Here is an 18,390-nt window from a genome sequence, read left to right as displayed (position 1 = left end):
GCTCCCTTGAAGATTGAATTGGAAGCCCCAAAATTCTAATGAGTTATGTGAGTTCAATTCTATATTCAGATTCCCTGAAAGAATACCTGGCATTCAAGGCTGCTAAAAATGTAAACCTCATACTCCAGTAGTATAGTTGATATTCTGCCAGTTGTTAGGAATCTTATAGCAAATTTGGTTACATTTTAAATGAAATTTCATAAAATTATTGCCTCTTAAGTGCAGATAAAATTCAGTAAGTACTCTCAAGTCTTATAAAAAACAGAACCATATGGACTTGCAAAGGTGCCTGAAGTAGCCACAGTATGAGATTGGGTTTGAAATATATTTTTTTTCTCCCTTTTGAATTAAAATTACCACAATATGGTAGAAGATGCTTCACAAGAAAATTTGAATTAACAAAATAGTCATCACATGGAAGAATTTTTCTAGAAAACATATGTGCAAGAAAGTTGTGGTGGAAGCAGAGGGAGCACCTTTTTTTCCCAAGTGTTACAGTTCTAGCTGCAGAACCTCTTGGAACAGACTGGGCAGCTCAATGCGGAAATGAAACACAGTCCCACTCCTCAAAGGCAGAGCAAAATGCAGGAACCACTGTAGGCAAATAGATTCTGAAGCTGGCTGGTTGCCACCTTTATATCATAGCTCCCACTCTAACTTCACTTCTACTTCAAGCCTCATCCCTAGACAAAAGGAAAGCAGACAGCAGACTGCTCCCTTGGCCACTCTCAAGAAACTGTAGGACTTTGCAGGTGATTGTTACTAGAGCTGATTGGAAATTTTTCTAATGGGAAATTTTCCATACAAGAATCTTCATTAATAGCTATGATAACTTGGATGAATTTTCCCATGGAACAAAATGATGGATTTAGAACTTGCTTTCCAATCAGCGCTAAAAGTCATCTTGGTTTCCTAGCAGCTCACCTGACCTAGACTGTCTTAAAATTAAATACAAACTTATCACTACCTCTTCCATAGCAACGAAGATAGAACTATGAGAGAGCTAGCTCAAAACTAAGAATAATACATCTTTTGGGGAGCCTGATAAAGAGTTATTTCTGTTCTATTTTTCCAAATAGAACACTTTCATATTTGTTCCAAGATTTTTTTTTTTTTTAAATACACACAGGAAGAGCAAAATCATCCTTCAAGGAGTCAACACGCAATCACACATCATCAGGAGTGGAATACTCTTTGTACCTTTTGTATGATGCTCTTGTTGCAGAAGGAGGTCACTTAAAGAGTCAATATTGTCAAACTCTTGGGCATTTTTCAGGAAATCTTCAACTTGGTCAATTTTAACAGCAAACTGCATTAAGAAAACAAAGGATGGGAAGAAGCATGGTATAATTACCTTTTGCAGAACTCCATGATAAACTCTGTATTATAAACAAAATTCAAGAGAACTTGTAAATTCTGGGAAAAAGGTATTTTTAGGGATGGCTAGATACAAATGCTTTGTGGCTTCTATGCACCTTCTGGGTTTTTTAAGGTTCTCATTTATTGAGGAAACTCAAATTTTAGTTGACATACTCTATAATTATATTTTGTCCCTTAATGAATCGTATTTCTTACACAGTCTTCAGACTTACTGAAAACAAATACTTACGGAAAAAATTGTCAATTTTAAAGCGTTTAGTAAAATTATTTAAAAAGAATTAAGCCTTTAACTTGGCTTTCCTTCCCAGAACTTCTTTCTAACTTCATCATAATGTTAAAGTATTAGGAAAAAAAAACCCAAACCACATTTAGGGGAAACATAGAAATACACTTTTCAAAGCAATCCTTTGAAGGCAGAAATGTGTAGCAAATTTAAGCTAACTAATATTACAGTAAACACGTTGATTAATTATAGTGGGGAAACAGCATCTTTGGTAATGAAGACTGAAGTTAGGTTACTCTTTTACAGCTCATTTTTCCATGAGTTCTGTGTTTTAAGTATTGAAACATGCTGTGTTTCAGGGAGATTTGGAGCAGATTTGGTAATCTATTGAGATTTTTAAAATGAAGACTGCAATTCTTTATGTGGCTTCTGCCCTTGCAGGTACAATTCCAACTATGAGTAGCTCAGAGAGAGTTCAGGCATATTCTGCTTCTTAGCCAATATTTATCAATTCTACTGCTTCACTTCAAGAATGAAGAAGTCAGTAGAGTTCAAATTTGTGTTCAGCATAAACAGAGATTTTGAAACCTACAGTGAAATTAAGGAAGATTAAAACCAAGGGTCTGCTTTTTCTGTCTTTTCTATTGTCCTATATTTTTCTCCTTCTTAATCTGCATACTGTAAAAGAAATTCATTAGGTATCAACATTTGATTTGATTTTGATTTGTGATTTGAGTTCTGATTTTCACTAAAGACTATTCTTCAGATGTTTTGTGATTTATCCCAATAAAACAAAATTTCCATAACCGCAGGCTGTCATTTCAAGAAAAGCTTTTCCATAAGAAGTTTAAACAGCTCCTACTTAAATCAATATTGCATTTATTCATCCCTTCTATATGGAACAGGTACAATCTGTGCTGTGCTCCATCTACTGCATTTTGGTTTAATGATATAAGCCTGTTGCAGAGGCATTTCAGCTAGCCAATTAAGGATATAGTCTGCACTAGATTAACTTTTGGTAGTACAGAATTTATCATATTAATATTTATGCCAACTCTGTACTAATTTCTTTGTATCATACACATTGCCAGGATGCAATAATTATTAGATTGATGATCTTGGAGTTCTTATGGCAGGTAGCAGTAGAATGGCTTCTGTAATTTATAGGTGGCACAGGGCTATTGTAAAAACAAAATAATAGGGGAGAATTATTAAATTCTTCAAAGCTCCAAAGATGTGGGTAAAACTGAATGTGAGGCTACACAGAGTGAGCACATGCCTGCATGGTATGGAATCTCTCCCTGCTTTAGTTCCCTCAATATCAGTGAATTAGTATAAGAAATACAGAGAAATTAATAAACAGGGATAAACAACACCGAAATCTGTCTCCAGGCTCACACAATTGTCCTTTTGTGCACATCTGCACATGGAAGTTTCAGGTAAAGGATTGGCAAGCTAGATTCATGTTTAGTTTGCATAACTACAATAGCTGTATGAATATATTTAGGTGTAAAGCCTTCAATGGCCAACCAATGGCATCTGAGTTTTTTCCAATGCCAGCTGGTTTGGATTATAAGAAACAAAAGATATTCTGCAGAATGTCCATAGCCACTGATTAAATATTTTAGGTTTTTTTCCAATTCCATTTTTCACTGTAATTTTCTGTACAAATTTTAGAGGCATCATAAATATTTCTTAAAGTCCCTATAGGAGGTTTCAAATTAAACGTCATATGGTTTACATACAGACCTCCAGAGCATTTTCAAAGAACACTGAAGTAAGTTCCAGAAGTGCCTGTCTCTTCTCTAACATAATGATGAGGGCATCCCATGCATCCCCAAGGGTCTCTGCCATGGCATCATAAACCTGACTCTTCTCTTTGTTCTCCTCTGCAGCCTTGTCTGCTTCATTCAGCAGGTCCCATACCTGGTCTTCCAAAGCCTAAGAAAGAAAAATAGATAAATAAATGAATTCAAAACTAAACTTGTAAACATAATCCAAAACACTCTGCTTATACCAGTGTGTCAGGATACCGACAAACTGATAAAGTACCCACAGATCTCCTACTCCTGCTTTACTTCCAGTTCCTAAAGGAAAGGAGTGTAGCTGTTCCTGCACATTTCATAGCAAGCTTCTGAATTTTATCTGCACTTAAGGTGCAATGCTTTTATGACATTTCATTTAAAAAATCATGTCTATAAAATTTATCATACTATAATATTTAGATTCAAATTGGCTTATATCTCCTTAAGCACAGATCTTCCTGGAAGTGGTAGCAAAACAGGTATCTTGGGTTTTCTTCCACCTGATGTCACTTTACCCGATATTACAAACTTAAAAATTTGTAAGGTAACTTACTCATAAGCCTGTGATGGCTTCAATGCAATCCAGACAAGAGTAGTTTGAACATATGCATGTGTTTATGCAATGCTTCAAGTTCAGCTCACCGCATTATTCAAGCTGGCCAGCTGCAAAATAATACTACTCTACTGTCAAGAAAATCATTCAATGGTGTTTCATTCCCTTTACTAATCTCACCATGAGAAAGATAACCACTGGACCATTTCCAGATTATGTTAAAAAACTTTAGTGTGCCAGAAAAATTGTTCTATATTCTTTATTTTTTTTTTTATTCCATCTTGGGTTTTATTATGAGCATGAATTAACAAAGTGACTATTTCTGCTGTTATTACAGGTGCTATCACAGAATGTATAATGGAAAAAGAAATCTATATTAGGGAAATTAATATCTATGATAACTCACTCTTACAACACAAACTTTAATAAAGCTTACAAAATTGGAAAACATCAAATTTGCCTGACATACCTAAGTGAAAAGAGGAACTCGCAGAAAACTAAACACAGAACCATAGCTTCCAGTCCTCCCTATACTACACAAAGATTTGTATACTACACAAAGATGTCAGCTTGAACTGAGGAGGCTCATCAATTTGCTTTAAAAACAGTACTGTGAGAACAGTATAATAAACTATAGAACTTTCTTTTTTTTTTGATAAAAAAATTGGATGAAATTATTTTAACGTAGCTGTACAAGCAGACAGCTTTGAAAACAGTGGCAAAATTAACAGATATAAGAGCAGCTCCAACAGACCCATCTTTTCCTCTAATATATAGAAAAGCCCTTATCGGCAACAGGAATGCATGCCTATTTTTTGGTGGCAAACCCATCAAAAGAGCATCTGATAAAAAAACAGTGTTCTAGAGAGCAAGACACGCTCCATTTTATTTTCTGAATACTGTGAATAGGAACTGCTGCTGCCAAATCTTTTTGTTCTGTTGAATCTCCATCCTGGTTGCCTCATAATATGGGAAGAAAAGCTCAAATCCCCCAAATGCTACCTGTTCTGTATTTAAGTAGAAATGTAATCAACAATTAAAATGATGTTTTGACTTTAAATGAGGCTTTTTACATGGAACAGATAACATCACCCTGATGTAGCTATTGATAGCAACAAGACAAGAATGAGATCAGGTAAAAAAAAGTTTGTCTTGGGAATCTAATCCAAAATACTTCAGTCAGCTTTTGGTCAAGGATATGTATCTAGCTGACAAGATAACTAAGGGTTGTTGCAGGTGGTTTTTAGTCTTATGTACAGCAGAATCAGTATTAGAACTAAAAAAGAGGAGCAGGGACTCATCATCATTTTTAAACCACAGAGATTATATGGCTGTACAACTAATAAAATTTAAACCCCAGCTTCATCAAAATAAGTTAATGAACTGAGCTTATAAAAATTTTAGATAAAATGCATCTTTCACTGCAATATTTAACACAGTTCTTTCAATTCTTTCTTAATTTTCCTTTCCCTGGTTTGCTTCATTAGTTCTCAATTATTTTTATATTGTCAAAGCTATAAAAATTACCTTGGTCATGTAATGCTGGATTTTCCTATATATACACCAGCAAAGCCTTGATTCTTTGTTCAACTTCAAAAACAGGCTAAACTCCAAGTACTAACTGCCAAGTGCTACCTGTGTTGGATGAAATTTTGCTAAGAGATCTAAAGGGAGTTTGTCTTGGTTCCTAGCACTTAGAAGAAAAGATCTTGTGAAAGTCTTGGAGAAGCTTTAAAACCAAAGTGCAGACTAAAAGAAATATCATGACAAAAGATGAATGAATGAAATACACAAGGATGTGAATTCATTGCCCTGTAATGACACTGTAAAATCCTGAAATCTCCAAAGGTCCATAAAATACTAAGAAGGAGAAAGAAGTTATTTCATCTGGAAGGCTTCTTTAACCATCTTTTCAGGCCCTATCCTTTATTTTCCACTTGCTGGTTAATTTCAGACACACAGGATTTTCACAATAAAAACAGATCAAACACATCAAAGGCAAACTTGCATTAATAGTGCGGTCATACTTCTATCATATTTTAGAATGCTAGTAAAATTGGTAGACTTGGGTTATTTTGTTATCATCTTACTAATTATGCTACTAAATTTGATTCTAAGCTTTTCCACAAGGAATACCAATGAATAATTTCTTTGACTGAAGCCATTTGCCAATAGGTAATTAAGCTCACAACTATAATATGTTGCTCTTCAAATACTACCTACATACCATTACAGTATTTTAGTCTTTTAATTTATTTCTAATGCCAGCTGTTACTGTTATTCATTACATTTCACAAACAGAAAGGCAGGATTTGACATTTCCTTTCCTTGGAAAGAGACCCAGCTATTGATTATCAAAATGTATTTTGAAAACCCATCCACATTGCTTGCAAGGTGATTTTAAAAGGCTAGCCCAATAAAAGCAAAGTATAAAACGATAGTTTTGTTACCGTGAAGACACAGTCAAGGAGAATGTGACTAGGCTTTCAGACACATAAGAAAGGATTTTCCATGTCATGCTGCTTTTTTATCTACCCAATTTTATCCAAATAATCACTATTTTCTAACTACATATGATAACATGAAATGCCTGGAACTCTGCCTGTCTACAGGACAGAAGAATGATTTCACTCTTTCCTAACAGCTCAGCTTACTCAAAGCAATAGCACTCAAGACCCAAACTCAACACTAACACTATTTTAGATTTTGAAAAAGATAATCCTAGAAGAATCAGTAATTATGAGATACAATGTGGATTTTTTAAAAGCTATAAAAATAGAAATATAAATAAGTTTTATGGATTTAATTAATTTTTTCCTGTAGCTTCACTACTGATAAATGAAGGCATATGAAGAGACCACAAAACCAACCAACCAAAACAACAAAAAAAAAATAAAACCAACAAATGCCCCCCCACCAAAAAAAAAAAGAAACCCCCCAAAAACCCAACAACAAACCCCCAGCAGTAGGAAGATGGAAATTATGCTGCCCCTTGACAGGCAGGCACGAAAGAGCCCTAAAGATAACTTTTAGCTGTGTCTGGGCTTCAGAAGGCTGATGTTGGTAAATCCTACTGAGGAAATTCAAAAGATTACCACATGCCCTGGGAAATGTGATGTTCCGCAGACTTCTCCCATCACCATTTAAGACCCAGGTTCTGAGTTTACTTCATCATGAATAGCTATGACTATAAACTGAATTTGGTCCTCAGCGTATTTTCACACTTGCGTAATAGCAATGAAATCACTTTCACACTCATGATGGATGTTTGAATCATCAGGAAAAGAACCTAAAAAAACCATACTGAGAAGCTGGTTCATGAAAATAAATAAGGGAGACTCTGTAAAACATCTATTTTTTTGAGTATCCATACACTTACCACTAAAATACCATATCTCCAAGATAAACTACTGACAGCCTCTGTTTAATAAAACAAATATATCAGAGAAGAAATTAATTGATAGCTTCTGTTCATAAATAAAGGAATATATAGATAGGTTTCATTTTCTATGTAGCATGAGACATTTTTATTTTCTTCCAGTGAATTTTGAGTGCAGTAACAATGATTTCATATTATTTTGTCCCCGAATTGAATTGGCATGAAAGGGTAGCGAACAGGTTGAGAGAGCAGCTGTCAAACATTATAGAAGTGTCTAAAAAAAAAAATAAATGCTACTTCTAAAATAGCCCTTTAATACTACTGGATGAAAAGCTGATGAAGCAAAGCATTGAGAGAAGCCATTATTATGTTTGTATTTACTGAAGCATAAAACAGTTACATGCACAACAACTCTATTAAAGAAATGGCATTCATTAATTATGCAGCATGAGATTTTCTTGACATACTGGACCAGCCCTGTAACTACTATAACAAGAATTAAATGAGTATGTGATACTGACAGTTTTTTTACTAAGTCACCACCTTAATATTTGTCAGTGAAAATAAATAGTTGTCATGGACTTAATGCTGACACACAAAAAGGAAAAAAAAAGGTAAAATATTTTCAGACCTTCAAACACAGCTTGCATGGAACTAGTAGCTATTTTCCCACAAATTATCATACTGCTTTCACAGCTTCCTGAATATACTGTGGAAAACCAGGTGGTATCTGAGGTAGCTCCATTTGCAATTTCTTGGCTGACTTTTTAAAGAGCTGACTATTTTATATTTTGAAATAAAACTAGACATGCATTTATCCTAATATTACATTACCTTCAACATATTAGAAAGACATTTTAAATGTTAAATCTTTCCTAACTACTCAGGGTGGACATTGTAAAATTGGTACAGGTCCCAGAAGCAGATTTTCGTGTTTTAGAAGCCTTTTTTTCTGAACAGGTTGTTAATTAACATTTGCACCTTACCAGTATGCTATATTTCCCACTAATTGAATAGCTGTGAGGAGCATAATCCCTAACAAACAGAGAAAGCAGGAACAACTTGAAAACTATCAGTCATGCTTCATGTAATTATTTTTTCTTATTCAATTACTGTGTGATGAATTCAAACCCAACCAAAGAAAATTTGAAAGTTAAATCAAACTGCTACATTTAATAAAATGCAAGAAGTGTGCATAAAGTTACAAAAAAAAGGCATTAGAAAACTGTTCATGTGTACTAACCTTTAAGTTTTTAAAACTGATTCATGGAAATTTAGAAATACAGACTTAATTTTTTCTTTCACGTCTATTGAAAATGCTTCAAACATTTAAAATGGCTTTGTACTTTGTTCAAATAGCTCCTGTAATACTACAAAAACCTAATATAATATCAAAACAGTTGTCATTTTGCCTCTTACCCCAGCAGCTGAACACAGTTGCAATTTGAGAAGGCAGACAAGTAAAAATAGAAGTATATTTCACAGGAAACTTTGTTGAGGAAGAGTTCAAGTGCATAAGATGGTCTATTGAAGTGCTATTAGATGGTTATATTAAGGTTTTATTGCCATGAGTCTGAAATTATACTTTCCATAACTGTCAAAGCCATTAGTTACTGTGAACTTTTCAAATATTTATCCACAACTATTTTTGTTTCTACATACTACACACAGAAACATTTTATTTTTCTATGGAGTAGACTGATATTTCTGGTTTTACACTTTTCATCTTTGGAATATGTGCTTTTATCAACACAGAATCATAGAATAATTAAGGTTGGAAGGGACTCTGCAGATCATCTGTCCAACCCCTTGCTCAGGTTACTCAAGGACTTATCCTGTGAAGTCTTGAATATCTCCAACAATGGAAATTCCAGAAGGGAATTCGGGAACTTCTCTGCACAATCTGTTCCAGAATTTAACCAACTTCATAGTCAAACTTCTTTTTTCTGTAATATCTCATTAGAATTTCTTTTTTTTCCAACTCATGTCTCTTGTCCTAGAAGTAAACTTAGGAAAAAAGTGTATTTCCATCATAAAAAGCTGACTAATGGAAAGCAAAATATTTCACAGAAACCTGAATTTTGGTGTGGTGGTTTCTTAATTGAGTTAAATTAATACATTTTTTTCCAGTAAATCTTTAACTTCATTTCAATCGATTTTTGAATTGCATGTTTCAGTTTCCCATTTTGGCATGATTTCTCAATAAACACATTAAAAATATATTTACTGTTTCAACAGAGCAAACCCAAATCTGTAATGATATTTTTTCCTGGAAAAGTCTAGTTTTGTGATTGTTTTATTTTTCCAGTGTTAACATGGGAAAGGGAAAAAAAAAAAAACAAACAACCAAAAGCATCCATCCCATCCAGCTCTGAGTATGTGGTATTGTTATTTCTTAAGGTAGCAATTATGTGATATGAACATGTCCTGTCCATAGCATTTTTTGCTTCATATGTTATTTGTTTCTTTTTATGAACTTTCATTCCCTGTAAACACAGAAGAATGGAATGGTATGTTTCTCTTTGGGCTTTGAGAAGCTGGTGTGAAGCCTGACAATGAAGGAATGCCTAGCATGCAGTCAAAAAAAGGAGTTTGTACAAACATGCAGCTTCTTTTGGTCTCAGTAAAGACATATCAGTAAAGCATTGTTTTAAGCACTACAGACCAATTTCAACTTCCATGTGAGATGTTGTTTTTTCCTTTCCACTTCCACACAACTGTATTCACTATACTAAAAAAGAGGACTGATATCTTGAAGGGAGCAATGTTCTGGTGTACGGTTTACATTATTTAATTACTGCAGTACTAAGGAACACTAGAGCCATTGTACTTTGGTACAAAGTTACTACAATTTTATACTCCAGGCCCAGCTAAAATTAAAAATGCACAAATAGCATACCACAGAATTATAATGAGCATGCCATAGAACTGAAGCAAAAAGTATTAGATAAAAATATACAAATTAAAAATAGGTCAAATTCTGCACTTACACTCAAATTTTCATGAGTGGCAGACTCCTACAAAACTTAATTCTACCAGTCTCATTACAAAGAACATATTCCTGCACATGTTAAAATATTTTCATTTCTCATTTTTAAAATAATTTGAAAATTTTTTAGGTACAGTCATAACTATAGAGAGAATTGATTTCACTCTGATTCTTTCCAAATCCAGTCATCATAAAATACACTTTTCCCTCTGAAATACTATCCAGTATTTCTTCTTAAACAGGCAGCAGCTGCTTAATCTATCTAACTCATAACTAAAATTCAGTCTTTGGTAGTTCATGTCAACACAAACAACAGAGATTTTTATTATTAGCTATAGTACAATCAGAAGTGAAGAACTTTATTAAATCAAAGATCCATAAATTTTCATCCTCTTAAGACCTCTGTCATCAACTCAGCCCCGTGGGTCTTAGAAACGATAATTTCATACAGTCCTTTTTACAAATATTTCTTGCTGCAAATCAAAGTCACCTAGTATTTTGACCCCTTTTTTTCCTATTGAAAAATCTATTTTGAGACATTGCTTTGATAGCTAGAAACTTTTTCCAGCCTACATTTTCAGTGATCTCTGTTTATATTTCTACACCAGCAGTGGCCTTGAACTTAACAAGTTGCTTTCCTGTGGTGTTTACCCATTCAATATATCTATGGGAATCTCAGTCTTTTTGCTAATATAAACAAAACATTTTCTTAGTCTACTCTAAGAAATAAGATGATACTCTTCCCTTTGATATCCCTACTAGTCACCTACCTTCAGTTTCATGTTGGCTTTTTTCAATATAGATGTCCAGAAACCTAAATTTCTACTCATGCTTCCCAATCCTCTTTCCACAGCCATGGTGGTTAATATTTGTTCCACAATCAGGAAGTAAACTTAAGGCTGCAACAGAAACACCTGCTATTTGCTTTAACTTCACAATCTCATATTTGGACTATTGAACTTTATAACATACCTGTTATTATATTACTAAAGTTCATCTGCTTCCTCCTGACCCGTTTCCTTTCACAATCAGGTTCATTTCAGTTTCACCATATCATGATGGGGTTCATCATCAGATTGTTCCAAACAAGAAATATTCTCATCAGAACTAGATATTGGATTGCTCTGGAAGGAGAGAACTTAAAAAACCTCTCTGTCTTTTGTTCCTTTTCCCATCCATTTCTGTCATTATTTCCTAAAAACATGCAGGACTTGTAAAACTATTTGTGCAGCCTCAAATATGAGAGTGAATCACATATTTGTCTCATAGTTGTGAAATTATCCCACTTTAAATTGTGATCCTGCTCAGTGGTTTCTTTTGTTCATCTTTCCCTATATCTCTCTTCATTATTATTTTGGGCAAAATTTCATATTTAAGCTTACATTTACATAATAGAAAGGTCCAGCTTCAGATTCTTACAGTGAATATTGTACCTTGGAATTTTCAGAGGTATGAATCGTCCTCTTCACTGAGATTCTGATAAAATTAAGGTTTTTTTATAGCTAGTGCTGAAATTATACAACACAAACAGCTGCTAACTTGAAGCTCAGAAAGGAGTCATAAACTATTTTGAGACAAATACTATTTCAGTGGGAATTTTGTTTGTGCAAATATTGAAACTGGCAAGTCAACTGACCTAACACCAAATGAAATATTCATTAAATCTTACAACTGCAATTCTTTCTTTTTTTCAAATCACTTGCAAAACTCAGCTCAACTTTATGATGAAAATGAAGCTGAACTTTGTTGCTAATTATACTGTTGGCACCTCAGTAATTAATTGCAAATAATACAGAAGATATTAACATATTTTCTCTTCCATAACAAATTACTGAAAAATAAGCATACTGAAAATGATTTTACTTGAAATAACTCAAAGACTTATTTAAAGGATACCAGATGTAAAATATGAGCATATTATTGCTTTTTGAAGAATAGAATTTTCTAATTTATTTGTTTTGGATATTAGCATATATATTACAATTTGGCAATTTATGCTCTGTGAATTGAAGTAAATAAAATAATTAGGAGCAATCTTCTAACTCATGAGCCAACTTAATAACAGTGTTAGTTTTAAACTTAAGTTTATTGGCTAGATTTATTTCTGGTTTGTAGCAGGCTTGCCACAGTCTCTTTCATGATAAAAACCAGACTTCTGGAAGCAAACCAAAAATTCCATTGTTTGTCTTAGTAAGGGGTTTAACACTGTCATAGCCAAAAGCATGGCAACACATCCACACATGCAGTCTTTTCTTTTTTCTTTTCCTTTTTTTTTTTTAATGGTATAGAAAACATGAAAATTGAGAGATTCAAATACTAAGACAGATTTTATCTCCAGATAAGGCTTCTGTTGGAAGCAACAATTATGGAGAATAGAAGAAATGTGTATATATATAATGTAATCAATATGATTTTACCTCTTGACATCTTTGTCTTTTCTCACTTTTTTTTTTTTAAATTGTGATGAATGAGACATCAAAACATACATATACATATATTTCAATTTCCAGAACATATAAACCTGCTGAAGGTCATCTAAACAAGGATATGGCAAATGTTGGGAAGGAGTTTTGTGTGAATTCACAGAAGTTGACGTTTTCTACAAAACTTACTGCTGATACGATCTAATTTAGCAAAACAGAAACAGCATATATTAATTTAAAATGAGAACTTATTATTTGAGACTACTGAAGGGTCAAATCACAAAGAAAAAGGGCTATGATCCCAAAGCTGAAAGCATTTATATTTCATTGTTGACTATGATTGAAAGAAGCATTTTACGTTAGTCCATGGAACCTGCAACAATGAATACATGTAAGTGTTGGCAGCATCTAGACTTGTCACATGGATTCATCAATTATAAAAGAATAAGCAATTCTTTAACATTTACAAACAACAATTTTATGCACAAAGAAAAACAAATGTGTAAGCTTTCCTAGAGCAAATGACAAGAATATATGAATTGTCCTGATCAATTAGGCATTATTGAACAAAATTAAGGAACTATTGTTTACCTTTTAAATTCAGCTGCTAAACAAGTTTCAATAACCTTCTGGACACTAGCAATCAGTATGACAATTCAACAAAAAACTAATAATTTCCACTATAAAGGACATTAATATTATATATATTAAAAAAAAAATCAACACTGAAAGGCATTTTAACTCAAGGTTGTAAATATCAGGTACATGGGGTTTGTTCAGTCTCGGTTTTACTATTTCCTCTTCAGCATTTACTCTTTGAACTCTTTTAACAATAACATGTCTGTTTCCTAATCCATGCATTTCTGAATCGGAACATTTTCAAAACTCTTATTCTGCTTTTTATCAAAATAGCAGGATGTACCAAATTCCCAAATTCAGTGGAATAAATTTAAATCAGTAATGATTGCAATAGTGTGATTTTTATCAAAGGAAACTATTTTGAATATGGTTTTTTATAATACCCTAAGGTACATGCACCATTTTTTATCAAAATAATTCTGAACATTTTCAGAATTCGGAATGTTCATGACATTTAGAATAATTTCTGAAATTAAAAGCAGTCAAGGAATGTACTAAAAATTACTGCTTTCTCATTCAACTATTGTTCAATGTCTGTTCCTATTACCCTTTAAAATACCATCTACCTTACTGAGTGAAAAACTAGTCACTTTATTAACTTGTTAGCACTGCTAACTCAAAAACAGTTACCTGGAATAGAGAGCTGGATTACGTTTCTTTTCCTGTAGCATGACAGGTACTATAAACTGATCACTGTGCCAGATTTTGTCCTTAACTAATGCCTGTGAATCCTCACTGTATGAAGGCACTGAAAAAATTTGGCCGGAATATTTTGATTATAATTTACAATATATATATACTGGGATGAGAATAGAGTCATAGAAATTTTTAGGTTAGAAAAAGCCTTCAAGATCATGAAGTCCAACTACAAACCTAACACTGACAAGTCTGCCACTAAACCATGTCCCTAGAATGCAGATTGAGTGTCCACTTCCTGTCTGCAAAAAGAATTCCAATTAAAATAAACAAATCTGCTGAATTAAAATGTGACCTAGCCTTTGTCTTCTGCCCATAAACAATGAAGCTAATAAGTAGGAGGATGATGAAAACAAAGAATGAGTTTGCAACATAACATGGGATAATGCCAGCATGTCAACATAAATTATCTTTTAAAAGTCTAAAGGTTCTTCAGCACTGATTCAAAAGGTGTATTTAGTATTAACCATCTAACTCTTCCTTTAAGCAGGACTAGTTTCATATTCAAGTAATTGCTTGTTCAGGAATTTTTGCCTGTCGTGCACAAATAGCTTTGGATTAAGCTAACCAGTTTAAGCATATGTGTATCCGATATTGGTATCTGTCAGGTAACATGATTTTGCATGTTTCTAAATGCAACAGTAAAAAAGAAACAGAAAAACAATTCAAATCTACCTCACTCATCACATTCAGGTGTCTGAAAAATTACACAACATACAAAATCAATCCATTTTCTGAGGATCTAAGAAGAGAAGTTCTTAATTACACTGTTTTCTACTTATAAAAACTTTATAGTTTCAAAATTAAAAACTTAAGGATTCCATCTTCACTTCTTTTTAAAGTACACCAGGAAAAAAAATCCACTTCTTGCTTTTTGCTATAATTAACTAATCTTCTTACTTTGAAAAGTTAGATTGCTAAAAAACAAATGAAACTAATACAGAATTTAGCAAATTTTCAAATTTATAGTAGGTTACTCATTCAAGCAATTCAGATAGCCATCAATATAAATATAAAATGTAATAAGTGCACTTTTGAATTAATTTTTTTTTACGGATATTCATAATTTATGTTATGGAAGTTTTAATTGTCATATGTGACAATAAGGTCTAATAGAATATTTCTGGTTTACTATATGCTATAAGCATTATTACAGTTGCCTGTAAGAGATAAAATATCACAATGTTATCACATAACTGGAACACATTTTACTTGAGCACAAGACCTTAGCTTCATCTTTACCTTTTTTTTTCTTTACATTATTTATAACCCATTCCAAATATAAAGATCTAATTAAGAGGAAAATAGATATGTTATAAACTGCCACAGATCATCACTGATAGAGTCAGTTAGGACAACAAACTTCTAACTGATACAGAAGAATTACAAACTGCACTGGATAAGACTGCGGCTGGGAGAATGTTCATGTATTTGTATAATTAATTATTGTTAGGATTAACAATATCATGTTGCTCATTAAGAGTAACAGATCAACTAGAACTGTGTATATTGGACAAAACAAGGCCACCTAATAACTGCAATTATCTCATCTTTCAACTGCTCTCTTGCCCACATTTCAAAACACTTTTTTTTAACTTCTCACAGGAAACTAAATCTTTATGTCTATGAATACCGAAGACAGAAACATTACTACCTCCATCTGTCTTCACATAACTAACGAATAATTCATTAACAAATGCTAAATGGGAAAAAAATACTACAATCAGTACTTCAAAGACTGAGAACGATTCTTGTAAAAACTTTTGACAAGTGGATTTAGTAACTTTAGAATTAGACTAAATAATTACTGACCAGTGTTAATAGCTTACTGTAAGACAAAGGGTCATGTCTGAAAAATGCTAATGACACTGCAGTCCTCTTATTGTAGATCTTAAATTATTGGGCAAAACCCAGATATTTTAAACTTAATCCTTTTATAGTTTGTTCATTAATCTGTGAATTTTGCAAGCACTGCAGGTATAAAACATTAAATTATTACCATTTGTTCCTGATAAATTTGGATGGCAAGCATTTTTTAACAGTTTATACATAATAAATTTTCTGATCTGATAAAATCTATTAAGCTCGGGGGATCCAAATAAGGATCAGTCATCTAGGTTCAAGCGTTCAGTCACAAAAGTTCACATATAGGAGTGAAAAAATTAGCATTTTCATCAATATTAACTATTTGGTTTTATTTTATTATTTTACTTCTGTTGTGAGAAGAAAACAAGGTAAACACTGCTAAATGAAAAATAAGATTCCATGGATCTAGGGTAATAGGAATAGAAAGTAAAAAATCTGAATGAGCATCAGAGAACATTAAATGCTTTGGGATTTTTTTTCCCCCCACTATTGAAATACTTTCTAAATTAAAAGAAGTATTTCCAAAATGTAAAGTTTAAAGATTTAATACAAGTATTTCAAGTTGGAGTCCACAGAGAAGACTTTATTGCTTTACTGTTGTTGTTCATACTTTTGTTGTTGCTTTGGTTTTTGGTGGGATTTCTGGGTGTGTAGGGTTTTTTTGTAATGCTACTGTTCATACTTTTCAAAAACCACACTATGCACCATATTAGATTACATTCTCCATATATTGTATTAAATTACCTCACATATGCCTGAGATTTATAATGAATGGTAAGCACAGTCACTAGTATTAAATCAAAAATACTTGATTCTATATCCAGATCATGTTTGACCTTTCAGATCTGATTTTTTTGTAATCTTAAAAAAAAAAAAAAGAAAAAAAAGCAGAAAAAAAAAAAAGATGGAATCTAATATGTTGCTGTGCAGAGCTCCAAGATTTTAGAAGAATTTGTCTTCATATATAAAGTCAATCTGCTCTACCAAAACACAAAACCAAAATTTCTTTGTGCCTTAGACTCTTCTCAGTGTCAAATATCCTCATTTAAAATAATTCAGGTTTTTCATACACGCATGTCCCTCTGTGTGCAAATGCCCCTGTTATGATTTGCTCTAAGAATGTTAAAATCTGATTTTAGGTTTGTTACTTAGGTAAAGTCTTCCTAGCTCAAGATAGCAATATTTAATGTTACAATATCATTCTTACCATAAATCAGATCAATTAATATTCAATATAAATGTGCCTGGAATATCTGCTTCACCATAATGAGCTTGTTTGTGTTTATAATTGTTGTGAACTAATCAAACTTTTTGTAGCATTGCAAAATTAAGAAAAGAAAAACCCCAAAATATTCCATTATATTTAGCAGTTACTGAGGGCTACAGAAATTCTTCACTTGACACTGATGTCTAAAGTGGAAGAAACAGCATATCTTTACTGCTGTTGCCAGAAAACAGTAATTGACAGCATATTTTTCCAGTGCAGATGCCTCATTTTGATCAGTTGCACTGGCAAAGGCAAAACATACTTTTTTTTTGTATGTGGAGTTTAGCTTTACTTTACATTGCAACAGGAGGCCCAGGCAGCTATGTCAACTGTTCTACCTGAATTATAATGACAAGATGTATTTTTGCATGGTCTTGCCACGTTTTACCTTAAGTTTAGCTAGGAGGTATTCATGATCTTGCAGGAGCTTTTTTGTCTCATCTTGGTTGCTGCCAATTTCCAATAAATTTGGTGTAGATTCAGCCAGCTGAAGCTTCACCCATTTTCCACACTGTAATAACAATTACAGCCTTTAGAAAACACAGCCTTGTATACAGTATATGTACATACAAGAGACATACAGAGTATGTATACAGGAAATGTATACAGTTGCAGAATGAAGATACAGGGGATACAACATAAACTTCCCTTCATGTGAAACAGGTATTAAAATCTCAGACTGTAGTCTTATCCAATAGGAACTGTGATTTTGTTTTGCCTGTGAAGAGTAACATCACAATGAGCCCGAAAGGTTGCCTTTCAGCTGAAGATTGCATAGACAGTTAAGGAAACCTGGGGGGTGGCGGTAGGCGGAAAGTACAAATATATTACAACAAATGCAAAAACCATAACCCCAAATCTCATTTCTACCACACAGATCCAACATATCTGTATGCTGCATGTAGAGAGAGATTGCACAGCTAGCAGCAGTGGCACTTCATAGACTTTGGAATAGGAATCCAAAGAGCAATCTACCACTGTGTCCTGGAGAACACACAAAGAAAGGAAGCTTGAAAACAACCCAAAGCCTTGCTGATTCTTTCCTCGCTGTCTTGCAGAATTGCTACAGTCTGAGAAATGTAACTCAGAAATGTAATGGTGATAAAGAAGGAAACAGTGGTGTCACTGGAGGCTAGCATGGTTCCCACAGAACACAGGAGAAAAACTAAG

The 18,390-nt window shown here is 33.3% G+C and overlaps 1 protein-coding gene across 3 annotated transcripts in view; it reads right to left on the bottom strand.

The window, feature by feature from the left end:
* The window catches only part of CCDC141 (coiled-coil domain containing 141), a 92,190-nt gene that overhangs the window by 61,087 nt on the left and 12,713 nt on the right, over positions 1-18,390 (bottom strand). For all 3 annotated transcript variants that reach the window (XM_057411698.1, XM_057411699.1, XM_057411700.1), the window contains exons 5-7: positions 17,609-17,731; positions 3,353-3,544; positions 1,201-1,309 (exon numbers count right to left, since the gene is read on the bottom strand). In XM_057411698.1, the coding sequence (XP_057267681.1) occupies positions 1,201-1,309; positions 3,353-3,544; positions 17,609-17,731 (424 nt within the window). The remainder of the gene's footprint in view (positions 1-1,200; positions 1,310-3,352; positions 3,545-17,608; positions 17,732-18,390) is intronic.

This window comes from Pezoporus wallicus, unplaced genomic scaffold, assembly GCF_028554395.1.
Source record: "Pezoporus wallicus isolate ANWC-B61680 ecotype Strahan unplaced genomic scaffold, APGP_CSIRO_Pwel_v1 contig_6732, whole genome shotgun sequence".
In the NCBI taxonomy this organism is placed as follows: domain Eukaryota; kingdom Metazoa; phylum Chordata; class Aves; order Psittaciformes; family Psittacidae; genus Pezoporus; species Pezoporus wallicus.
Note: the sequence above shows the minus strand (reverse complement) of the source record. Positions and strands in the feature narration are given on the sequence as shown.